This window comes from Rattus rattus, chromosome 4, assembly GCF_011064425.1.
Source record: "Rattus rattus isolate New Zealand chromosome 4, Rrattus_CSIRO_v1, whole genome shotgun sequence".
NCBI classification, from domain to species: Eukaryota; Metazoa; Chordata; class Mammalia; order Rodentia; family Muridae; genus Rattus; species Rattus rattus.
In genome coordinates, this window is record NC_046157.1 from 23,448,767 (window position 1) to 23,475,925 (window position 27,159).

Below are 27,159 nucleotides of genomic sequence, written 5' to 3' on the forward strand. Positions count from 1 at the left end.
ATTTGTTTGATGAGCAAATCACAGGATGCAGGGAAGCATACTGCCTGGTTTCAGTCCACTAACTGCACATAACTAAAACTGAAAAAACAAAAACAAAACAAAACAAAAAACCCTCAAAGACCAGAAAAGTGCTGTCCACGTGACTTGGTCTTGCACTTCCTGCCGTTTGTCCGTAGCTGATCTATAAGATGGCTTCTGTCAGGCGGCTCCTCACTATGGGGATGGCACGCCACCTCTAAGCATCTCCTGTGTGCTTTTTGCTGGTGTCGGGGGGAACAAAGCTGGAGTGCATCTTTAATAATACTCACTGCTGGGGGTTGGGGATTTAGCTCAGTGGTAGAGCGCTTGCCTGGCAAGCGCAAGGCTCTGGGTTCGGTCCTCAGCTCCAAAAAAAAAAAAAAAAAAAAAAAAAATACTCACTGCTTCCAGTTTGTTAAATCACATTCAAATGGCGCAGGAATCACCTTTTACTCTTGTTAAAAGAAAATTCAAACAACTAAATATACAGAGGCCCACACTATTAGAGGGCCAAAAGAAGAGATCTCACTGACCGTTCTCTATCTAGGTCCTTCTCCTTTCAGTTACTCCAAAAGAGCATTCTTAAGAGACTGAGGCATGTATAGGCAATTCCAACAACACGATTTTAATCTTTTAGGAAGAATTTTACTGCTATAACATCCAGCAGGACAGAGAAATGTTAGGTGTTTAGACGGATCAATGATCAGAATAAAGAAGAACACTTGGGCTGTCGGTTGGTTCTGCTCTTGGTTTCTGTGGGTGCACATGTTGAACCAGGCAGCTCTAGCTGGCCTCACACTGACTTCATCTCTCAGCCTCCTTCCCAAGCAGCCGGAATTACTGGTCAGTGACACCTTGCCCAGAGCAGAGTGCCTAATTCTTGATATAAAAAAATACCAAAGACAAGCCACTGCGACCGCAGCGGCCAGCACTCACGTCTGTCAGCGGGCTGGCAAGGAGCAGCCTGCACTGGCCTTCCCAGACACAGACCCTGGTCCTCAGTCCTCGCTTTGTTTATCTGGTGATGCAGGGTTCCTAGGCAGGCGTAGCAGCTCCTCAATTCTCTGAGCATCTTTCTCAGGCTGAATCTTCTCTAAGCCACTTTCAATTTCCATAGGGAGGAGCTCAGTGACTTGCAGATTGCGTCTCCTACAATAAAAAGAGAGACCCATCAAGTACTGCTTTAGCACCTGTGTTTACAGAGACTGCCAACAAAGGGAAAACTACGAAACTTAGGAGCAAATATTGGCCCTTGCATTCACAATACAGACTTGCTTCTCTCTCCTATGAGACTCCACTTTCAGTGTAACCATGATTTCCAGTCCAGTACCACCATGGCCACTAGACGACTACCATATTCTGGGACACTGTCCTGCAGCTCTTCCAGGAGTAATGAACCTGTGCTAAGGCTTACATCTCAAAGCTGGGCTGCTCTCCTACCCTTCAGACCTAAGGGACTGGGAGCCTCTGCCACTATGTAAACACTCCCACCAGACCTGTGGCTCATGAGGATATGCAATAATAATCTAGGTGAAGTCATATAGGATAACTCTATAGATACTTACAATCAGATACACATTTATGAGAAGTAGAGTCAAATTTCTAACAGATCAGTTCTTTTCCTAAATAGAATCTTAGTATCTTCCTTTGATTATCAAGGCAGTCTACAACTTCAGTCTCCACCCAATCCAATTTGACCATTCTTCTACCCTACCATGTCTAATCTTCTATATTTTTTGCTAGGACAATTTTAAAAACCATTTCTCTATATTCTTTTCAAGCACAAAGGCACAGATATAAAAAAATCACATAACCATTTGAACTGACTCTTCTTAGAAACACTATATACATTTTCATGACCCATGTAAGCTACACATTAAAATTTTTTATTCTTATTTTACATGTATGGGTATTTTGATGCATGTACGTCTATGTAACACATGTATGTCTGATGCCTGCAGAGGCCAGAAGAGGATATCAGATTCCCCCAACTACAGACAGTCATAGCTACCACGTGAGCTCTGTGAACCAAATCTAGGTCCTCTGGAAGAGCAGTCAGGGACATCTCTCTAGCTTCTACATTAACATTGTTCTTCTTAGCTGAAGAATTCCCTACTTTATATATTTCATGTTATCGCTGTCACTGATAAACTCTTGTTTTTTCCCTTTTTATAATTGGAATATAATCATTATTTGTTCATATTTCCCCAAATGTTAATTCTTTCTTAGCATTCCGTATCATAACCAAATAGGTAATATTCTTTCCTTTCTAATCATTTTCTTAATCCGTTGTTTTTAAAAAAGGAAGGTTTCTATGACATTTGGGACACTACAAAAAAGTAATGTTCCCAAGGTTTTAGTAATTCACAGTATTAGATTTTATGTTGCCACTTAGAGTTTAAATGCTTCATCCTAGAACCTAGACAACTACATGCTCCACATGCCCTCTTACCACACAGAGGAAGAGCAAAAACAATGTTGAGAATTAGAGTAAATTCTGTCCCTAAAGCGACCGGACAAACAAAGGACTTAAAGTTAAGGAAAGTACCCATTGTCACAGCTAAATCATCCCTCAGGGCAGCACATATCTATATTCCCAATAGTCAAGAGGACTATTGAGAATCTGAGGCTGGGGGGTTGGGGATTTAGCTCAGTGGTAGAGCGCTTGCCTAGCAAGCGCAAGGCCCTGGGTTCGGTCCCCAGCTCCGAAAAAAAGAAAAAAGAAAAAAAAAAAAGAAAAGAGAATCTGAGGCTGGGTTGAGCTAAATATTGAGACTCTCAAAATAAACTATGAAACCTAATTTACAGTCAAGCTGAAATGTAAGCCGTTTTCAAGGTATTATTGGCTCCAAATTAATGCTTTTTCTCCTGTTGCATTTAAGTCCTTGAGAAGAGACCTACTTAGTGCAATTACAACTGTGTATCTGTAATTACAAATGTGTGTATGTATGTGTGTAAAACAAACAAAAAAAAATTTCAAATAAAATTCCTGAAAAAAACTGCTTATCTGACCAATTAGGAAAGAAGCAGCAAGGCCAGCAGACATCATCTCAGACACCCAGGAGTTACCCGTGATGGACACGAGCACGCAAGCGTGCAGATGACAGCGGCTGGGCGTGGACAGTCAGTCATCAGTCTTACCATCCTACCCTAGAAATGGAGAGTATTAGGTCAGGCCTGTTGGCACAGACCTGTAATCCCAGTTACTAGGAGGCTGACCAAAGAGTATTTTGAGTGCAAAGGCCAGTCTGGGCAACCTGGTGAGATACTGTCTCAAAACAAAAATTAAAGGGTGCCTGGAGATGCAGTTCATCCATAGAGTGCTTGTCTAGCATTGCGAAGATCCTAGTAAATCTCCAGCACTGAAAAACAAAAGCCACCCTGTTCACATGAAACCACCACAGAAGCACAAAGGCTTTCAGGCTTTCAGGCTTCGCAGCAGCAACCCATCTACTTCAGCTCTTTGACTACATCAGGAAGTAAAATTTCAAATGTGGACACAGCAAGTAACATTTTTACTCCCCCCCCCACCCCCATGAGACCAAGTCTCATATATATATATAAAAACCTAGAACTCATGGAGATCACCTTGTCTCGGCACCCAGATATCTTAAAAATAGAAGCACCCATCTACATCACCGCCCCCCAAGACTCAGGAGAATATTATAGAGGGAGGGGGGACAGAAGGGCTTTAGGAGCTGAGAAACTAGGCTGTGAACACTGTCTTCCCAGCACAGATGGCTGCAGCCTTGTGCCCACAGAGCAGCTGTGAACACCTGCACAAGGCTTCACAAGGTTGGGCCAGTCACAACTCCTTCATGGATCAGAGAGAGGCTCAGGAGGCCCTGCCTGATCCTAAGAATTCATTTATAGTCTGTATGGTCACTGAGGAAGCAGAAGAGGCAAGAACAGCCTCTTCTAAGTTGCTTATGCTCTTGTAAACAACCATTTACCAATGTGCATGTAGTGTCTAGGTAAACCTACTGATACACAGAGGGGTTAGGAAGGAAGGGAGGGAGGGAGGGAGGGGAGGAGGGGGGAGGGAGGGAGGGAGGAGGGAGGGTAGGGAAAGGAAAGGAAAAGAAAGGGAAGGGAAGGAAAGGGGAGGGGAGGGGAGGAGAGGAGAGGAGAGGCGAGGAGAGGAGAGGAGAGGAGAGGAGAGGAGAGGAGGAGAGCAGAGGAGAGAAGAGGAGAGGAGAGGAGAGGAGAGAGGAGAGCAAAGCAAAGGAGGAAGGAAAGAAAAAAAGGACAGACAGGCTGATCTAAAGAAACAGCCTGGTCAGATTAAAACATAAAATCAGTGCCTTTCATTTTCCTATTCCCTAATGAAACGGTCTTAGACAATACAGACTAGGAGACCTGACAGACTCAGGAGAAGCAGACTGTAGGGACCTGAGCAGTGCTTCACAGAACTCTGTCCATTGTCTGGACTGTGCTAGGAAGTCAGACCATGGCCTTCAGACTCCGTACCACTCTTCCAGTCTCTGCTCCTGCTGTGCCTTCCTGTCCTTCTGTCTTCTCTCTTGAACTGTTTCATCACAGTACTTCTCGAGGGCCATCAACAAGCTCCCCATTGGCGTGCTGAGGGGAAACACAAAGTTCAAGGAGAAAGTCATTAGCCTGCTCGACACAGGAGTGCCTGCTCACCTACAACAGAGCTGCTTGTGCACTGTCAGATACAGAAAAAAATACCAAGGTAATATTTTTCCAGGGTTATACAACAAAGAAAAACAATCATTGTAGTTTCTTTGACTGGCATAAAACAGCAATAGATCTAGAAATGGTTTGCGTGTTTGTTTGTTTAAATCATGAATAAGAAATAAACCAACAGCCCCCTTGCCCTTTGGCATCTAGGCCACGAGAGCTGGTGAGCTGCCGCTGCCCCTTGCTGGCTGCAGCACTCAGGAGAGCAGGTCCTACACCTCACCTGGGCAGCACAGTAGAGCCAGCCCTGATGGAGGGGGAGCAGGTGGGTGTGAGCGTAAGAGAGCTGCCCTTGCCACTCATCTGCCCCCCTAGCCCTTGCCCTTCACCACCTGTGATAGTTGGGAGAGCTGGCCCAGAGGTCATAAGAGTGGGAGGGCTGGCCCTGCCCCTCCCTACTGGAAGAGTGGACTCTGCGCCTAGGCCTGGTGGAGAGGGAGTGGGTGAGCTAGCTAGGGCTCGAGAGGAGAGCTGACACAGCCCCTTAATAGCTACAACATGTGGGAGAATGGGCCCCACACCTTGACTGGGCAGCACAGTGGAGCTGGCTCTGGAGGCCTGAGTGTGAGTGAGCTGGCCCAGAGGGCATGAGAGTGGGAGAGCTGACCATGCTTTCTACGAATGGTGGCATTGGGTGACTTAGCTGAAGCAGTGCTGGAGAGCCTGCCCTGGTGGTGAAGATAAGGGAGAGCCAACGGGCTGACCAGGTCAGCTACCACCCTGGCCCAGATCTAGGACTTTAGAGTTGGGCTATCCTAAATTCTATGTCATCTGTGAACTGTTAGGGCACATGTAAGGGTCAGTCCTGTTGATCTAAAGCTGCAGGATCTCCATGACACAGGGCAACAGCGATAACTGGGGAGTCCTAGTGAGAATCCAATATTGATAATATCACAGAATTCAGAGACCTTGAACAGGGCCAATGAATGACCATTGCAATGAGCATGTGCAAGTGAAGGTGTGTGCACAGAGGGGTGCACTGTGGGACACTGTGGGATACAGTGGGACACACTGTGACACACCACAGCTTCCACAGGCGCTCTCTATGCTTTGTCTCGTTTCTTCTCTTGTTTGTGTGTTTTTTATTTGGGGGTGGGGGGAAAGCTGCAAGGGAGGGCAGAGAGTGGATACCAGGGAGACTGGGATGCATGATGTGAAACTCACAAAGAATCATAGTCAAAGAGACAGACAGACAAACAGACAGACAGACAAAGAGGAGAAATGCAAAGACTAGTTCATTCATATAGCACCAGCCCTGGAGGGGAAGATGTATGGTGGGATTCTTTGGTGGAAGAAGGAAGTTACTAGAGCTCTGAGGGACAGAGTCATGAAGCATCTTCATATTCTAGAGTCTGGTGTAACTGACAACTGCTGTGTCACCAGCTATGTCCTAAGAGACTGATACAGGGGCAGCAGTTAGGAGTACTTGTTGCCCTTGCAGATGACCCCGGTTTGATTTACACTGCTTTCAAGGGACCTAATGACCTATTTAGTCCTCTGAGGGCAGTAGGCATGTACTCATATACATATAAAAATAAAATAAACAAACATCAAAAACAAAGCCAAAACAACTTCATTAGGGCTTGGGGAGAAGACGTGGGTTTGGAAGCCCAGCACCCAGGTAAGAAGTCAGGTGTGGTAGCATGTACCTCTACTCCTGTACGGGGGAGGTGGGAGAGGGGAATCTTGAGCCAGTCAGTGAGCTCCAGCTTCAGTGAGTGATCCCATTTTAAAAGTAAAGTGGATGGAGCTGAAGACACAGCTTAGTGGTAAAGCCCTTCCTGTGGGTCAAGGCCCTCAGTTTGAACCCCGGTGTGACTAGATAGATAGATAGATAGGTAAACAAAAAGGTAGAGAGCGATCAAGGAAGACACCCAACATTGATTTCTAGTCTCCACACCCATGAACATAATGCACATGTATACAAAGAATGTGTGTGCATGCACAAAAGAGACTGATTTAGATAATCATCATAGGGACAAACAGGATTTGGTCCCTATGTTCTCAAGATAAAAATTTTATAAGGCAAATTCTCTCTGGCCAGAATTTCAATAATCTCATTTATATTCTCTCTCTTTCTTTCTTTCTTTCTTTCTTTCTTTCTTTCTTTTTTTTTTTTGCTAAACAAAAGAAATCCAAAAATACATCAGCAGACATTTAAAAAATGTCTCACTGGGGGTGAGGGAGAGAATTATGTATTACTAAAAAAAAAAGAGAAACCATGGGTTGGAGAAATGGCTTAGTGGTTAAGAACACTGACTGCTCTTCCAGAGGTCCTGAGTTCAAATTCCAGCAACCACATGGTGGCTCACCGTCTGTAGTGGGATCTGATGCCCTCTTCTGGTGTCTGAAGACAGTGACAGTGTGCTTATATGTAATAAATAAATAAATCTTTTAAAGAGAAACCATTACATGCTACAATGTAAATAAATCTCAAGCAAGTTGGTAAGCAAGTGAAATAAGCCAGTTACAAAAGGACGAAATGTTGTGATTCCATTCATTCAAATGCTGTATGACTCTGGTACGCATGTCAAAATTAAATCGAAGGGAAGTAAAAAGAAGGCTGCCAGTAGCCGGGTGGAGTGATGAGAGGAATTACAGTTTAAAATATAGTCTCAGGTTTCAGACAAAACATTATGGGGATGTAACGTACAATAACACTAATATGTTTAATATTACTGAATTCATACTTAAAATGGTGACAATGTGGGAAAATGGGAGGACCCATAAGAACAAAGTATTATGAAAATGCCATGCTCCATTCTATACTAATTTTAAAAACTAATAAAAAATGGTCAAGATGATAAATGTAACATATTTTTGCTGGTTTGACAGAGGGGGTAAAATGGCAGGTGTACATGCCTGCAATCCCACTGCCTCAGAGGTAGCAGTAGGAAGATCAGAAGTTCAGGCTTAGTCTTGGCTACATGGGGATGTTGAGGCTAGCCCAAACTAGTGACCCTATCAGGAAAAATTTTCCCACTAGCTTCAACAATGTTTCCCTCCAGACCAAGCTTATAGACTACCAATACAACAAAAATAATGTTAGCAGTGGGTTTTGACAAACAAAATTTCATTCAGTTAAAAAACTGTAAAATAAGCCAGGTGGTAGCAGCATATGCCTTTAATCCCAGCACTCAAGAGGCAGAGGAAGGTAGATCTCGGAGTTCAAGGCCAGCCTGGCCTACAAAATAAGTTCTAGGATAGCCAAGGGTATACAGAGAAACCCTGTCTTGAAAAAGAAAACTGTAAAATAAAATCCATAAATCCAGCTGTGTGTAATAAATCATGCTTATAATCTCAGCATTCAGAAAGCTAAGGATGATAACAAGGTCAAGGCTGGCCTGCCCTACAGAGCATCTCAAACCTCTCAGTCCCCTCCCTTCAGAAAAGATGGCTATGATTATGATTCACCCTGACAAAGTGGTAGGATGGCAGATGGGTGGGTCAGCAGGGATGAAGGATAACTCGTTCAGAAGAATGTCAACTAATGGGAACACAAGGATGGCCAGGACCAGGCTGTCTTTGTAAGCACCTTCCCAAAAACCAAGGTGCAAGGATGTCAATGCATTGTTAAAACCACTGCAGCAAAGGCACGTGGGGACGGGATGACGGGTGTTCATTCACATGCTCTCCCTACCTAATCACATGGGAAAGAACTGCAATGGAACTGAACAGAGAGCCCTGCCTCAAGTCTCCCCACATTTGCTGTCCGAATCCCTCCACTGCTGGAAGACGGTCTAAGAATGGAGTCGTGTGAGGACTGAGTGCTTGAGAGAAAACTTCAAAACAAGACAAAAGAGTCTTGTGACCTCAGTTTCTTCAAAACACATAAGTGTTCTTAGGCAGTGGCCCATGCTGTGCCCTCCCAGGTGTATGGAGAGATGTGAGTTGTCTAAGAGACTCACTGTCACCTGCCACTATGATTCAGCTGTCCCTGTGGAAAGATCTCTGCCATGGGTGACTTGTCCTGTAATTGTTCACTTGACTAAAGGATTCCTCTTGACCCTCAGGGTATACACACTGTCTGATGCTCTGAATAAAGTTGGAAATCACATGAGACTTTGGTCCACCTCATCTTTAGGATCCAGTCTCCTGGGTCCCATTGTCTCTAGTACAATGGGTTTTTGTGGTTTTGCCATGCTGCATGGAAATACGGATTCTGGAGTTCTGGTTTAATCAAGAAGGAGATTATCTGGGTGAGTGAGCTTAAAAGCTGTCTCCTTTGTCTGAAAAGGAGCAGAAGATTCAGTGTGAGGAGAGAGATTGTTATTCTGAACATGGATGGCCCACGAGAAAGATGTGGGTGGCCTCTAGGAACAGAGAGGGAGTGTCTGGCTTTCAGTCCCAGTGAGGAAATGCGGATCACAGACTGTTTGACTCAGACTCCCTCTAGTGCATGCCAGGGAATAGTACACGGGATCATGTAACAGTTTTAGTTTTACTGTTTGCTTTTGGTTTATTGATTTTTTTTGAGACAAGGTCTCATGTAGCCCAAGCTGGCATCACATATGTAGCCAAAGATGACCTTGAACTCCTGTCTTTTATATTGTAATTCAGTGGTTTTCAACCTGTGGGTCCTGACCCCTTTGGGGAGTTAAATGACCCTTTCACAGGGGTGACATATTAGATATTTACATTGCAACTCTCAATGGTAGCTAAATTACAGTCATGAGGCAGCAAGAAAATAATTTTATGGTTGAGGTCACCACGCCATTAGGAGCTGTGTTAAAAGGTGGAAGCATCAGAAGGCTGAGAACCGCTGCTCTAAGGGCTGAGATACAAGTGTGATCCACCTTAGTTTCCAGGCAGCCCCATACTCACTGATATCTGCCTGCCTTACATTCCCACCAACAGTGTGTACAGCTTCCTCTCACCTCCATCCTTGCCAACACAGATCATCACCAATATACCAAATACTTAACGCTTATAATGGGTGACATACATGCCTCTTGCTGTGCTCTACACCAGGGGCACAGCTGCACTTATGTAGCAACCCTGACAAAAACATTTAACCCAAAGCTAACGCAAGGATAATCAAAGCAAACTGAGAACCACTCTGGGGACTGCAGTGGCAATGAAAGGGCTGACACCTCCATTGCAAACTCTCCCTAGCAGACGCATGCTGATACAGTTAGGGTAATCTCCAATGGCTCAACCTAGCCTTGCGCATGCGGGGCTTGTGCTCTGGCGCTGAACTGATTTCCCAGCCCTGCTAAGTCTTTAAACCATTACACTTCTTACTCTGTGTGTGCACGTGTGTGCGTGAGCATGGGTGCGCAGGTCACAGACAAGCAGCAGTCAGGTCCTTCCTTTGAACATGTGGGTCGTAGGGATACAAGTCAGGACAGCAGGCTTGGGGGCAAGCTTACTGAGCCACTTCACAAACCCATACACAGCTTCTCTATTGGGGCACGGGGGTATTTCGAGGCAGAAGCCCTCTGCGTAGCCCTGGCTGTCCTGGAGCTCACTCTATAGAGCAGGTTGGTCTCACAGTCAGAGCTCTGTCTGCCTCTGCCCACTGGACTAAAGGCTGGGATTGAGTCCATCATGAGGCCTTAGTATACTCATTAATCCAGCTTCTCAGTAGGGTTGAAACCGTTTTGAATTTCTAGCATTTTAGCTAGGGAAGAAGAAGAAGAACCTTTAAGTAAAATATGTATTCAGGGAAACAAAACAAATAACAATTCTAACATGCTACAGCACACATGTGTTCTCTATGAACAATTTTCCGGTCATTTTTCTTGCTCCTTATGAATATTTTGTTTACGAGTAATTTCACATATTGGCGATGTTTACACATATTTTACCCCGTGAAAAGGAATCTTGAATATGCATCCTGTTTATGCTACTGAGTTGTTATTTACTGTTTTAATTACACTGCGATAACTATAAATACAAGTGGACAGTGAGAGCTGGGGTATGGCTCAGTGGGAAAGAGTGTGCGTTGTCTTTGCTGAGTACCTGACTTTTATCCTAGCACCCAGCCAGGCAGCTGGCAAGTGCCTGGAATGACAACGTCAAGGGATCCGACACTTCTTGGGCACAGACACAGACACACACATGTACACATAAAAAAAAAAATCCACAATTTTTAAGTTAAAAAAAGCATTTGGTTTCAATCCTCTCATAACTGCCCCAATAGGAACTGGATAGTCACGGCCCTTGATGATACAAGACAAATATCTTTTAAAGTCTCTGAGGACTAGGTTTGTGCTTTATTAGTATATAGTTCTATGTACTAATCCCTTTAGTAGACAAGACAGACTAAACCAAGTTAACACTTACCCCAACAAAGCTCCAATTATACCGCCAGCCACCAGGCCCCGAAGACCTAAGTTTATTCTGAAAAGGCCTCCTGTGACAGCTATTTAAAAGGGGAAAAAAAGCAATGTTAAATCACCTTTAGATGCTACACTTCTATTCTTTCACAGTAAGAACACAGACCCCGAAGTGAGCTTTCTGAATCCAGCGTGAACAAGGTATGAGGTATAAAAGTATGAAGAGCCATCAAAGTACCTTTCTGCCTGCTCTACGGTAAGAAGAAAGTATTTTATAAATATGAATCCTCAGTCTTTCCTATAGCTCTAGTTCCAGTTTTTCTTTTCCAATTTCCTCTTAAAAGTTGACGGTATATTTCACTTTCCTCCACATCTTTCACCTCTTTCATCCCCCATGCCCTACCCCCTCCCACCATCCCCTACCTCCCCGCCCGGGTTTCTCTGTAGAATCCTGGCTGTCCTAGAACTTGCTTCATAGAGCAGGCTGGCCTCAAAGTCACAGAGCTCTGCCTGCCTCTGCCTCCCAAATGCCCAACCAAAGACAATAAGCAACAGCAACAAAAACTACTTCACCTGCCCCAGAAGATTAGGCCTTCTAGTCTCACTCCTCTGTACTGCTTGGTGGACTACACTGTGCAAGCAGACAGACCTGCAGAGGCAGCATTTAGCACACAGTGCCACCTGCTGACCAGTACAAGGAGTGCAACTCTTTTCACCAGAATTGTATTTCTAGGACAGTTTATTTCCCTTTTTAAAACCAGGGTCTCATGTAGCTTCAAACTCAGTAGGGAGCTGAGAATGACCCTGAACTTCTGATCTTTTGCCCTCTACTTTCTTAGTTCTGAATTTATAGTAGCCATGCATCACCACCTAGAGTGTCTGTGGTGCTGAGGAATAAACCCAGCAAACAATGCGTGTAATGCAAGCATTCTACCAACGCACTCCAGAATCACCAGCAAACAATGCGTGTAATGCAAGCATTCTACCAACGCAATCCAGAATCACCAGCCCCTTGTCCTCTTTACACTAATGCCATCTTAGGTGGTAAGAAATTTTAGGTGTTTAGTCTGAGGCTCATGTATTTAACTATTTATTATATATTTAACTATTTAACTATTATATATTCTATTTAACTATACATTCATTTAATTTTTTTTCTAAATTAAGGACAAAAACCACTTTCAATCTCATTACTCAGAAATAGTATATTGTTAGTCTTCTTAACAAAATATTTTTAAGAAATAAAATTAGGCCAAGCATGCATGCATGCATGCATGATATATATATATATATATATTTATGTCTCTATATATTATATATCTTTTAATTTTCTCTGAATATATCACTAAATCCATTATCGTTAAATTTCTAGCTTTCGATATTAAAGCTTCCCACAGGGTAGCTATTCTATTGCATGGACATACCACAGATTTTTGTCTCAATACCAGTTTTCTATTTGTAAGTGTATAAATAAAAGTACTCTTGTGCATAAATATGAATACACTTGACCACTTCTTTAAGATGAACTCGCAGAAATAGAATTCTGGGGCAGAGGAGTGAACACTTCTACTTTAAAGATAACTTTTTACCAGAGTGTGAGTTTGGGAGGAGCATGGGCAGGCAGCACACCGTGAATCTCCTCGGTTAACCCTAACCCTAACCCTGACCCTGACCCTGACCCTGACCCTGACCCTGACCCTGACCCTAACCCTAACCGTGAATCTCCTCTCCAGGCTCCAGGTGTGATGGCTGCTCTTGGTTGTCAAGCCAACTGCATCTGAAATTAACCCCAAACAGAAAGGTGCACACCTCTGTGTGCTTAAGTGGAAATAAGATCCACTTCCAATCTGATCGTTAAGGCGGGAAGACGCAGTCCTCTGATCTGGGCCCGCCTTCTGCTGGAGGCCTATATGAGGAAGACGGAAGCTTCTGCTCTTGTCTGGCCAGCAAAGCCATCTGTCACTGGATTAGAGTCTACTACGTCGTCAGGATTCTGGGGTGACTGAGGCCAGCTGAGGCATCCAGCCTTAGGGACTGAACAACTGCTGGATTCTTGGACCTTCAGTTCATAGGCAGCCATCGTTGGATTACCTGACCACAGTAAATCCTCTTTCTTGGAAAGGTTCATTCTACAAACTCTGTTACTCTAGAAACCCCTGATTAATATACCAGGGTATGAACATGTTTAGGGCTTTGAACCTTACTACACTGTTATTCAAAAAGGTTACCAAAGAGTTACCTACAATCAGAAATGTTCAAGATTGGCTTTGGGTTTTGTTGTTTTGAGAAAGGGCAATAAGACTCTTAGAGTACAGGTTAGCCTGGACCTCACTAGGTAGTCCAAGCTGGCCTCAAATTTGTGATTCGCTTGCCTCCATGTCTCAAGAGCTCAGATTAAAGGTGTATACAACCCATATATGGATATTCTGCACTCGGAATTTGTTTCTCAATTGACAGGCTTTAAAAATGCCATCTTAAATTTCATTTCTCTATGTAAATTAATTTTTATGCTTTAAAATACATATATAAACATACACACATCATCCTACTCAGAGTCAACCTACATGCAGCTATATTCCCCCAATATTTTATCAATTTCTACCTATCTTAATGAATCTTAAACTTTGTTATATTGAATGTTGTTGCAATTTGACTTCTTTCCACATAGTTAATAACTGTCCTAGCCCATCAACTGTCAATCTTCCTGTATCTAAAATATCACCGTTAGATAAGCCTATACACTCAGTCTTTTATTTCTGATTCTTTAAATTCTGTCCAACATGTCTGCAAACAACCCCAAATATTCTACATATATCATAATTTTATTCATGTTTTGATTTTCTGATGACAAAATCCCCTTAATTCCTTAGGGAATTCTTTGCTGTGCTCACAGAGTCAGACTTCAGGCAGGCGTTTCATATTTATCAAGTCCTCCATTTAAACAACTCTAATCTTCACTCCATTGCTTTTCATTTAAAAATCAAGATGAAAAAGCCAGTTTCGCTTTTCCAATGTGTAAAGACACACAGAACGGTTCAGGGTTTGAGCCATTCTCTTTCAGGGTTTGCGGTGACTTCTTGAGCGCTAAGCTGCCTCTGACAGAACCAAACAGGACTTCTTTCTTTACTGAGGGGCAGAAACCTGCAAAAGTGCTGTTGGCACAGCACAGCACCACAAAGAGAAACGAATACGGAGCTTTTTAAGCAATAAAAATCAAGGCTTGGTCAAAACCCTCAAAAGGGTAAGTCTAAGCTCTGCATGCGTGAATCTCTGTGGTTCCTTAGATGTGCAGATGAGACGCTCAAACCTGGAGAGGCTACTCACTGCTCTCTTTCCCTTCCCTCCATCCGGTATTCCCACTGCATGGAGGTGCGCTCAATCAACTCCCTTCACTCTTAAAGTTCTGCCTTTCAGAGGAAATAGTCTATACTGATCTTGCTTCAAGTTCATTCCACTGTCTTCCTTTAAAAAAAAAAAAATTATAGCTGGGCTTAGTGGCACACACCTTTAACCCCAGAACTTGGGAGGCAGAGGCAGGTGGATTTCTGAGTTCAAAACCAGCCTAGTCTACAGAGTGAATTCAAGGACAGCCAGGGCTACACAGAGAGACCGTTTCTTTCTTTCTTTTCTATATATAAGTACACTGTAGCTGTCTTCAGACACACCAGAAATCAGATCTCATTACAGATGGTTGTGAGCCACCATGTGGATGCTGGGATTTGAACTCAGGACCTCTGGTAGAACAGTCAGTGCTCTTAACCACTGAGCCATCTCTCCAGCCCCCAAAAGATCCTTTCTTAAGGAACAGAAAGCAAACAAACTTTTTTCCATGCACTCTGCTCTTACTCTACAGTCCACACTGCACTCAAGTTTGAGGGGCTCCTGCTGCCCCTGCCTTCCAGTTGCTGAGATTACAGCCGTGAGACACCATGCCTGGCTGATTCTTTCCTCTGCTTGCTTACATCTACGGCTGAGTTCTTCTCCAGTAAATTTTTAATATTTTTGTGAGTGTAAAAATACACATGTGTGTTTGTGTATGTGTGCATGTATGCATATGTACCATAGCATGCATGTAAAGTTCAGGTGTAGCTCCTCACTCTTTTGAGGGCACTCTGCTCCTTCCCAGTCTGCAGCTGTCAGCGTAAATGGTCTGAAATGCTCTAATACCGTGTCCACGTCACACCCATGCCACACCTACTTGTTCCTTTCTGTCACACGATCTGTTACTGTACATCCTCATGGGCAACACTGAATGAAAGCAAAGATCTTGTCTGCTTTAATAACTGCCAAGGGTCAAATACAAGGCTATACCTAAGTATATTTTGCATGAATGTTGAATAAGATACAGTATAAAGCCAATAAAAAATCCACAACTCTGATTCATAAATCCTATATATTCTAAACCATATGTGAAATTAAAATGTGAATAAGAATAAAACCACCTTACCTCCAGCAATGGCAAAATGGCTCAAGGCATCTTTATTTCGATACACAGTTAGTCCAGTGTTCACTGTGCTGGGAAGAGCAGAGAAAAAAAATTTCACTTAAAAAGTACATGCCATCCCTTCCTGACTGCCACTTAGAAGTAAGACGGCAGCTCGGCTGGGAGGGTGGCTGCTTATCATGAAGGTCTGGCTTCGATCCTACCTCAGACGAGGCATGGTCGCTCATGCGTCTACTCCAACATTCCATCTGGAGGCAAAGGACCAGACATCCAAACTCATCCTCAGCTACATATCAAGTTCAAAGCCAGACTGAGTTACATGAGACTCTGTCTTTAAAAAACAAAAAAATGGGGCTGGAGAGAAAGCTCAGTGGTTAAGAGCACTGGCTGATCTTCCAAAGGACCCATGTTCAATTCCTAGCACCCACATGGAGGCTCACAAGTGTCTGTAACTCCAGTTCCAGGGAATCTGACAGACACCCCCCCCCACACACACATAGGATACAAGTAGGCAGAATACCAATATGCATAAAATAAGAATAATAAAAAAGGTTGTTATTAAAAACAACAACAGTCCTATTATTCCAATCTCTAGCCCACGTCTAGGCCCCTTCAGCATGTTCTAGACTAAGATGCGTTTGAGTGCTTAGGTAAACCTATTGAGGAATGTAACAATAAAATTCCCAGGACAAATTATTCATTCAGAAACAGAAACTTATGAAGACGGGCTTGGTAGCATTTTCCTTCCTTCGAGACTCCGATTCTGTCTCGGCATGGCGGCACACTGCGATCCCAGGAGTGGGAGAGTAAGGCAAGGAGACTGATTTCAAATTTGAAGCTAGCCCGGGAGACACAGTGAGTTTAAGTCCTGCCTGAGCTACGCCGCAAGTCACCCATCTCAGAAAAAGAAGAGAGAACCCCTATACCTGATTTTGACCCCAGTTGTAGAGCCCTGTCTGTATGTTATCTTGTACATTATTATGTGCATTATTATAGAGTATATACATGTGGGTTACTAAGAAAAGGGCATTATGGGGCCAGTGACATGACTGTGGATACGGCACTCACTGCCACGCCCAACCTAAGTCCAATCCCCAGGAACGGCATGGTGGAAGGAGAGGACTGCAAGTTGTTCTTGGATTGCCACTTGAGAGCACGCGCGCATGCGCGCGCGCGCACACACACACACACACACACACACACACACACACACGCACACACACACGAAAAGGCATTTTGAATACACTCATGTGTTCAGTTTCTAAAGACCTCTTGCTCAAAGGATGCACTCCTAAAAGAACATGGGCACGGTGGCACTCACCTGTAATTCCAGGACATGGAAGGCTAAGGCAGTTTGAGGTCAGCCTAGACGACCCTGAATTCTATGTCAACCTGAGATGCACTAAGACACCACCGCCACCAGCATCTACTGCCTGCCGCCCGCCGCCAAAGACAAAGACACTCTTGTCCAACTGAGAGCTTACTTGAAAATGGTCACGAAGACTGCAGTTCTCCAACTCCAGCGCCAGCCATACCGAATGAAGCCCCTTGTGGCAGCACGATGCGCACTTTGCTGAAAACAATTTATTAAAATGCTGTGAGTTGGGCTGGAGAGATGGCTCAGTGGTTAAGAGCACTGACTGCTCTTCAAGAGGTCCTGAGATCAAATCCCAGCAACCACATGGTGGTTCACAACCATCTGTAATGAGATTTGATGCCCTCTTCTGGTGTCTAAAGACAGTTACAGTGTACTTATATATAATAAATAAATCTTTTTACAAAATGCTGTGAGGTTTCAAGATACCTTGACATTTTCCTTATTATAAAACTTCTATAGAGAACTATCAACAGCAAAATACTCAGTACATTGTGGTGGTTTGAATAGGTATGGCTTGCCCAGACTCATGTGTGTGAATGCTTGGCCATAGGGAGTGGCACTATTAGGAGGTGTGGCTTTGTTGGGAGTAGATGTGGCCTTGTTGGAGGAGGTTTGTCACTGTGGAGGCAGGCTTTGAGGTTTTAATATGCTCAAACTACAGCTAGTGTGGGACACAGTACAGTCTCCGTCTGTCTGCAGATCAGGATGTGAACCACAAGTGTGACAACTCACTCAAGATCATAAGTATCTTATATCGCTGACTGCTTTGCTTACTCTATTCCATAGCTGGCCCAAGGTCATCATGACAACTTGAGCATCCCTGAAAAACAGCCAGTTTATCCCTTACTGCCTCCCAGAAGACCATGAAGCCCTGCTTTGGGAAACTGTAGCATAATGGCTATGAGGCTGGCTCTGCATCTACTGGTGCTGCCACAGAAGTTTACTGACATGGCCACTCAGGTTCCTACCCTCAGTAAGTCCATCCTGAATCTAACCTGCTGCTTTTAGAAAGCTACCAAGTAAAATGGCATCAAAACGGCAGTGAAACAAATATCGTAAAAAGCCACCCTAAGTGCACACAGCGCGGTCTCAGGTACCATGTGATCTCCCGTATCTTTAACAGTGATGCCCACCCTTCCACCACTGATGCTGACTGAGGTCACTCCCTCAACGGCCACTTTGTGAAGCTCATTTTCTGATGTGACAACAAACTTGGCAACAGAGTGGTGAATCTTATGGTCCACCGGGCCTTCAAGAGGTAGGAAGCCTTGGACTACCCATCCCAGCAAGTATACTAGAGGAAGACCGTCAGTTGCTGGGTCCCAACTCAGCCCCCAGTGTCCTGTGCATCTCCCCTCAATTTCCATTCCAGGGCCCTAGAAGAAGTAGAGGGGTTTAGAGGGTCCTACTCTAAAGTACCATCAATAAAGTTCACTGTTGGGGTTGGAGAGATGGTTCAGCAATTGAAAACACTTACTGCTCTCCCAGAGAACTTCACATCATATAGTGGCTCAAAACAAGGTTGGGAGTCACCTCTGTGTACCCTAGGCTAACTGGCCCTCAAGTTTCTAGGTGATTCTCCTGTTTCCACCCATGTCACTGTGGGAACATGACTCCAGTTCCATGAAATCCAACACCCTCTTCTGACTCCTGCAGTCAGCAGGCCATGTCCTTGGTACATATACATACACGCAGGCAAAACACTCTTACACATTTAAAAAATCCACTGTAACCCTCACCCCCAATCCCACCCCAAAAGAAAGGAAAGTTTTAAAGAAATAAAAATAAATCAGTAAATAAAGGTCAATTTCAGCAGGTCTGGTGCACACACCTGTGATCCTCGCACTTGGGAGGCAGAGGCAGGTGGATCTCTGAGTTGAAGGTCAGTGTGGTCTGCATAGGGAGTTCCAAGACAGCCAGAGCTACATAGCAAGACACTATCTTTAAAAACAACAACAACAACAACAAATAGTGCTAGTTTCAACCAAGCAGTCTGTCAATTAAGTAGTAACTACAATGGCAGTTCTAAAGCCAGCAATAGCAATGCCCATTAGAAACTGGAGGAAAGAAAAACAAACACCAAATGCCGAAGAAATGCTTACTTAAAGGTAAGGACTTTAAAAAAATAGATGTGGGTTTAAAAGCGAAGAAAAAGAAGATTGGCAGAGAGCCCTTTATGCAAAAATAAGCTAATGGCTTAGCCAGTAAAGAAGCTAGCCACTAAAGCTTGACCACCCAAGTTTGAAAAGCTGGATGCAGTGGCCTGAAACCGAACTGCAGCACCCCACAGTGACATGGGTGGAAAACAGGAGAATCACCTAGAAACTTGAGGGCCAGTTAGCCTAGGGTACACAGAGCACAGGTAGAAACAAGAGGTGACTCTCAACACTGTCCTCTGAATTCCACAAACACACACACTGAAAATAATAAGAAATAAAAAGTTAACATATTACCTCATTTACATGTGACAACATTCTCTTCAGGAAAGTGCTTTAGTTCTAACTAGCACTTCAGCGGGAAGTTCACCACTGCTGCCATTAGGGCGTTAAAGAGTAACTTCATAACTGAAGGGTATGCTGTCTGTCTGCACAGCACATTTTCACCTATTAGCCCACCAAACAGCAGGTCTGGTATATCATGAGATACAGTTTGCATAAAACCCATGGGAAGACCTATATGATGTTGGGCAAGTCAAAACCTCTAGTGCAGGGGATAGGGGAGCTAGACAGAGGCTCAGCAGCAAAGAGCACTTGATCTCCTGCAGAGGACCTCAGTTTAGTCCCTAGCATCCATGTAGGGTGGCTCACAACTTCCTGTAACTTCAGCTCCAGGGGATGTGATGGCCTCTGTAGGCACCTGTACATAGTATAAACACACACACACCCCAAGAGTAAAATATTAAAAGTTATGTCTGAACTCATAGCTTTTAATAAATAGGCAGCAGCGGCGGCAGCGACAGGCGTCTGAAAGCACATTCAGAGCACAACACACATACGGCACAGTTCTAACTCTGGGTGCCTGCGGTCTAAGAGCAGCAATGCCCAGGAAGAGTAGAACAGTGCAGGCCTAGGTCTTGGTTTCAAAATACTAATCTTCCTTACAAGAAACTTGGTTCCATCTTAAAACACAGCACTGGGGAGGCAAAGGCCAGAAGACCTCTGTGAGTTGAATTCAGTTTGAGCCCAGCCTAGTCTCTATCACAAGTTCCATAACAACCAGGACTACAGAAAAAGACCTTGTCTAAAACAAAAATAGAAACAGAAAAAGTTCCTTGGAATGAGAGTAAAAGCTGAGCCAGCCAGAACTACTGTGAGCTGAAAGCCAGACTAGACCACAAAGCAAGATTCCTCTTAAAACAGAACAATCAACCAAACAAGAAGCATGGGGCAGAGGAACTGCTTAACAAGGACCACGTGTCCCAAGTACAAGGCGACAGGAGTATGAGAGGAAAAGGCAATGATGGAGTATAGCTACTGGATAAATAAGAAGTTCTGAGCACACACAGACAGAAACAAATTATAAACAGAAATCACATATGTAAAAAATATGCTAGAATTAGCAAAAGGCTATTTGACAATCATAATAGTAAAACCACTTCAAGAATGAATTGAATTCTAAAAGCACGGGGTAGATGAAAATGGGATATTTACAAAATCTATAAAGTACTTATTTCCTCAAAAGAAAAGGGCAGTAATTTTATATTATAAGAACTTAGAACACTTTATCTTAACCCAAAAACTAAAAACTTCATACCAAGCGTCAGAGAACAAACAGATGTTACCTCTGAAGCAAGGCGCTGAGATACCAACCAGGTACTCCTGCCACAAAACAAGTCTGCATCCTTTTTTCCACTTCTCACCCTTCTGTGTGTGTGTGTGTGTGTGTGTGTGTGTGTGTGTAACTGCTCAAGGGTAAGACTGACAGAGAAACTGTTTCAGACTAAAGGATTCTAAGGAGGTATGAGGCAAATTCAATGTGTAATCTACTACTAGATGCTAAAGCAGAAAAGCATATCTTTCTTTTAAACAGATAAACTGAAGAATGAAGAGGCAGGAAATTCGCCTGGATACTCAGCATCTGTACTTCCACTGCTAGAAGGAAGACATCTAATTTCTTCACCTTGACATTTCAAAAATCCCCTCTACCCGAGACCTAACAGAAACGAGATGTAAAGAGAATAAACCGGTGTGGCCCTAGGTATTAGGCCATCAATACTTACCACGGCATCGAATCGGTTGTGATAAATCTCTGCTTGACTCTGCTCAATGTAGCGTCTTTTGGCATAAATAAAGGCAGGTATCCCTCCATATGCCCAGCCAATGATGCCGGCTGAAAGTGCTGCCCTGCAGATGTAGTCAATTTCCTTTGAGATTTTCCGCTGTTCACTAAACACCAGAAGGGAGATGTTGTTAGAACGTTATATAAAACACTGCGCTCGAATTATTCCTAATGCTCACACCTTATTTTCAGTTATGGGCAGAACTGATTAAATCCCCTCGGGAATTGACGCAGTTATGGAAAAGCAGCACGAGTTGGGTGGACACCTACGATAACAGCATTTAGGAGGCTGAGGTGGAGGACGTCATGAGTTCGAAGCCACTCTGTGCTACATAATGTAACCCTGCTCCCAAAAACAAATGAAAAGTGAAAAAGCAATGCCTCTGTCTTGAACAACAGCAATCTATGCTGTTAGAAAACCTGCATGTTAACTACCCTTGGGAAGAGGGCACAGAGGGGAGCTTCCAGGACACTGGCCACAACAATTTCTGGTGTTGCGTAAACAAATGTGTTCCTTTATGAAGAAAACTCGTTAATAAAACACAGGTCTGTTTTTCTAAATATACAATACAACTCTAGAAACAAAGGAAAGTTTTTGAGTTGGATATAAAGACTAATATTTTCATTTTTAAATTCTAAGCTAATAAATACCACATGAACTCAGGATACTTTTGTTTGCTTTGCTTTGGTGTTTTTGTTTTTTGGGTTTTTTGTTTTGTTTTGGTTTGGTTGTTTGTTTTTTTGACAGGGTTTCTCTCTGTAGCCCTGGCTATGTTGGAAAACACTCTGTAGACCAGGCTCTACAGGATTCAAACTCACAGAGATCCTCCTGCCTCTGTTTCCCAAATGCCGAAATTAAAGGCATGCACCACCACCACCCAGCTTGAACTCAAGAGATTTTTAAGACCAATATATAAAACAAGATTTTAAACATCTGAAATGTGGATTCTAAAGATGTTCAAACCCAGAGGCTGGAGAGATGACTCATTCAATGGTTAGGGGCATCTGCCGAGGACCCACGTTCAGTTCCTATCACCGACACAGAGGTTCATGTTTATAACTCTGATTTCAGGGGATCTGACTCTTCGAGCCTCCTTGGATATGAAGTACCTACACCACGTACCATGTACATACATGTGGACAAACATTTAAACGCATGAAGTAAAAAATGAATAAATAAATCTCATTTTAAAAAAAGAAGTCATGGGCTGGAGAGATGGCTCAGTGGTTAAGAGCATTGACTGCTCTTCCAGAGGTCCTGAGTTCAAATCCCAGCAACCACATGGTGGCTCACAACCATCTATAATGGGATCTGATGCCCTCTTCTGGTGTGTCTGAAGACAAGAGACACTGTGCTCGCATACATAAATAAATAAATATTTAAAAAAAAAGAAGCCATAATCTAAACATTGGCTTTATGAAATACACAGACTATCACTACAAAAAGCACGGGAAGCCACCACAATGGCCTCAGCTTGTAGTCACAAAGCTTGAGAGGCTAGGCAGGAAAATCCCTGAGCCCAGGAGTTCTGGGCTCCATGATGCACACAGTAATGAGAGCAGTATCTTTATTGAGAAAGCATCTCACACTGCCCAGGAGCTCCTGATCCTCCTGCCTCCACCTCCCAAGTACGAGCATTCTGGGGCTTGCACCCCTATGCCTAAAAATACAGAAGAAAACAAATGCTGAGAAAATTTACAATGTAGTGGGCAGTGCAGGACCATTTAAAGTAAGGAGGAATTGTTTAATTCAAATCATGCCCCTCCAACACATAAAACACTAGAACTTCAAGAATTTGTAGGATGGCCTCTTATATTTCTGGCTGTGAGCCTAGCCTTTAACAGTTGCTCTTAAAATAGACAATGGGCTGGAGATGGAGAGATGGCCCTGTGGTTAAGAGCATTGACTGCTCTTCCAGAGGTTCTGAGTTCAATTCCCAGCAACCACATGGTGGCTCGCAACTATCTGAATGAGATCTGATCCCCTCTTCTGGTGTGTCTGAAGACAGCTACAGTGTATTTATATATAATAAATAAGTAAATCTTAAAAAAAAAAGTTCAGGGTCATCCTCAGCTACACAGGCATTTGAGACTAACGTGGGCTATATGGGACCCGATCTTAAAGTCCCTCTAAGAAAGAAAATTAAATAAATATAAAAATAAGTAAAGGCTCTAAAATGTCACAAAGATAGTCCAAGCAGCTAAAGATACCAGGGCTCAGTAACAGCATGGTCTCAACTTAAAAACAGTGGGGCAGGGGGTGGGGATTTAGCTCAGCGGTAGAGCGCTTCCCTAGGAAGCGCAAGGCCCTGGGTTCGGTCCCCAGCTCCGGAAAAAAAAAAAAAAAAACAGTGGGGCAGAACTCTGCAATCTGCTAAGCAGCATGCAACCAGATCAACCTCTCTGAACCTTGGATTTACCCTTTCACATCATGGGCAAAAAACATAAAAATTGCATTAGATTATTTTCCAAGTTTCTTTCTGTTCCAGAATTCTATGGCTTAAAGTACTGATAAAAATGACCGTCTTCTGTGAGTCATGGTAGTATGTATATTTTTTTCTCTTACACACTACATAAAAATCTTTCAAAAATATACAAACGTTTCCAAGGACCTTTAAGAAAAACTGACACATTATTTCTTAAAACAAAGACGATGGGGCCCGGATTCTATTTCCAGCACCCACATGGCAGCTCGCACTGTCCTCAGGCATGAGGGTACACGGACATACACAAAGGCAAGACACCCATATATATAAAATTTTAAAAAAGGTGCTGAAACATATAGAATCATTAAATCCAAGTCTGCCAGCTCCTTTGTCCCAATTTATTTAATCACTTGATAACACAGTGTAGTATGGCAAATTACTTCATGAAAAGACAAACTTTCACCGTTAATTAATAACGTTAAACATCAGGTGGAAGTAATGCAGGAGTAATCATTTACTCTTCACATTGTTTATCTTAGTATATTAGGCAAAGTGAGATAGCGCTGGGCATGTAGCATCTGTGCCAGATGAGGTCTTGACATTTGCACAATGGGGCAAAAGAGGGGGGCTGGGGCCAGAAGACCAGGGTGTAATCCCAGAATCTGGGAAGCTGAAAATGGATTGTTGCTTTGGGTTTCAGGCCAGCTTGGTCTACACGGACAGCAAAACTCTGTTTCAAAAAGGAGAGTTGGGAGGCTGGAGAGACGGCTTGGCAGTTAAGATTATGTACTAGTTTTACAAAGGGCCCGCGGTCAGTTCTTAGAACCGGTCAACTGACTTGCAACTCCAGATCCACCGGAATCTGACAGCTCTGGCCTAAGGACATCTGCACTCATGTGCCCATACCCAAATACAGACCCACATATACACGTATTTCTGAAAAATGGAGGTGGGAACAAGGATCAGAGAGGATGGAAGGAGAGAGAGAACAGTTATCACTTTATTTCTTATGTAAAATAACAATAAATTGACAATTTTCTCTGTCCTTCCCACTTTTGGCGTATATACTGGCCAAGAAAAATCAAAGTTCGGGACCAAATGAAATACGAAAAAACAATAATATTGTAGAGTTCTAAATAAATAATAGTCCTCAGTGATACTACATGACAATAATCGGATTAGTCCAATTTTTCTAATATGTAAAATTAAGTATTAGTATCACTAGAACGATACTGTTTTAAGAGTATGACTCTGAATGAGTCTGACTCAAAAGCCTGCGTGTCAATCAACCAGGTTGGACATAAGGACGCTATCAGGGCAGAGAACATTCAGCTTCCCTGCGGGTGTCCCGCAAGCAACCCTCCCCACACACCCGAGGTATTTTTACTCTTTGACAAACAGCTGCCGGAGGCGGTCCCATCCGGATTCCGAGGAACCGGGGTCTGAGACATAAGAACGCAGCTCTGGATCCTCCACAAAGCTTTGGGAATCCGCAGACACAGCACCCGCAGCAAAGACTCGGGGGAAAGGACCCCAGGCTCCACAAAGGCGGCTGCGAGGCGCAGGCGGCGGCGCCTCCATGGCGCCCTCCTATCCGCAGAGAGACAGACACCCTAGGGTCGGCGGACACCGTGGGAGAGGGTGACCCACACAGCCCACCAGGGAACCCTTCGGGACACTGAACCTCACATCCGGTCCCCAGCCGGCTCACTTCCGGAAGCTCTCGGAAACGAGAGAGCGGAAGTCCCACCCCTAGCATGCAAAGGCCAAGGGTCAGGACAACGAAAGGCTGAAGGCTCTTCCGGTAGGGCTGGGGGCGGGAAGGGCGGACGGCCGCGACCCGGAAGTGAGTTGGCGGTTGTTTCGTTCATTTTAGTAAGGTCCTAAGGTGTTTGCGCACCGTCGCTGTGGTCTTCTGAGCCTGCTCAGCTTGAGGTGTTCAGGGACTTAAGTGAGATAGCTCATTTAAGATGCAGAAAGTCGCATAGAATTCAGAGCAGGTGCGGTGAGGGAAAGAAACAAGCGAAGTGCTTTTAAGTCACGCCCACTCGGTGAGCCGGGGGAAGCTTCCTGCCCCGAGCAGAGTGCCCCCCTTTCCCTGATCATTAAGGTGCACCCGAATAGGTTCGAGATTTGAAAACTCATTTTGAAATATCAGCTGTGGGCATTTCTTTCCCATAACGTGGCTTCCAATGCAAGTATCCGTATGTTTACTGCTCTTGAGACGGCAAAAGATCTAGAGTTGTTTAATAACTCCAACTATTGTCTCATGTTACTTTCTGCTGTCGTGCTTCCAAGTCTAGTTAGTTAACATTGGAATGCACTCTCACTGGATGAAGTGGGGCATGTCTGTAATTTCAGCCTTTCGGAAGTGGTGCAAGCAGATTATCAGTTCAAGACCTGATTTGGCCATATACGAGGCCACCAGGGCTTCACAAGACCAGCTAAAAACTCCACAGCATGGTTCCTGCCACCTGTCAGATATCTCAAAATCACCTGTACTCCAACTCTAGGGCATCATACACCCAATTCTGGACTCCTGTACCCACAACTTTTTAACACCAAGACAAAAATCAAAAACGTTTACCAAGGTAAAATATTCCCAATTGATTTGTGTAATTTAGTTATTGGTTGTTCCACATCTCATAGTCTTTGCAAACCCCTTCACCTGCTTTTCTCTTTTCTAGTTCCACACTGGATATACAGCTCAGTGGTGTATCACTTCCACCGTGTACCTAAATAAGTGACTAAAAACTTTCATAAGGATATATCGACAGTATCTGGGGAATTGATTGTGGGGCATCTCTACAGATGAGGTTCAGAAAAGTGCCTTAAATGAAACCCCCATCCCATTTACTGCACTGGTATACTTGCCTATTGCTGATATGTCAAGGACTTAAGCTGCGTACTCATCTCTGTACTTATGAATTACCAATCAGTCTATACCATGAAGTAGGTGTTAAGTAATTATCCTTTGGGGGGAGGGTGTCCAAGATAGGGTTTCTCTTGTATACCCCTGGCTGTCCTGTAATTAGTTCTGAAGACCAGGAAGGCCTCTATCTAAGCCATCCACCTGCCTCAGGTAATTAAATGATGATGAAGAATTCAGACCCCAATTCCTGGCTCTAGCTAGATGCCTGCTTGGTCGGATTTTTAGATGTGGGCACTGAGATCAGGGTCCCAGGGCCTGAAAGCCCAAAGAAATGTATGTATTGCCTGTCTAGCGTACGTGTAAGAAAAGCTGAGTGCATTTATTTGACATACTTGAGGTCCTGGGAATGATCCTCAGACCTTGAGCTAGAGTCTTTCTAGAATCAGGTAGACATGAATGGGGACAGGGCAATGGTTGGGCAAAAACTAACAAAATCATTTACATATAAGGGCTGGAGAGATGGCTCAGTGGTTAAGAGCACTGATTGCTCTTCCAGGGTCCTGAGTTCAATTCCCAGCAATCATATGGTGGCTCACAGCCATCTGTAATGGGATCTGATTTCCCCTTCTGATGTACATGAAGACAGAGTGCTCACATACATAAAAATACATGAAATAAAATGTTAAAAATCATAACATATAACTCAAATGTTCCTAGGATCCTGTACCCTGTAGACACAAAGTCTTAGTACCAGTTAG

General features: G+C 43.8%; 1 protein-coding gene across 1 annotated transcript; it reads right to left on the reverse strand.

Annotated features, from left to right (window-relative positions):
• Positions 1 to 438: 438 nt before the first annotated feature.
• Positions 439 to 25,519, reverse strand: Timmdc1 (translocase of inner mitochondrial membrane domain containing 1). The gene is made up of 7 exons (XM_032900201.1): positions 24,917 to 25,519; positions 21,045 to 21,210; positions 16,932 to 17,020; positions 15,451 to 15,518; positions 11,011 to 11,089; positions 4,489 to 4,599; positions 439 to 1,167 (listed from the first exon to the last, which is right to left on the reverse strand). Exons 1-7 carry the CDS (start codon positions 25,108 to 25,110, stop codon positions 1,017 to 1,019), a joined length of 858 nt encoding a protein of 285 aa, XP_032756092.1. The 5' UTR covers positions 25,111 to 25,519; the 3' UTR covers positions 439 to 1,016.
• Positions 25,520 to 27,159: the final 1,640 nt, after the last annotated feature.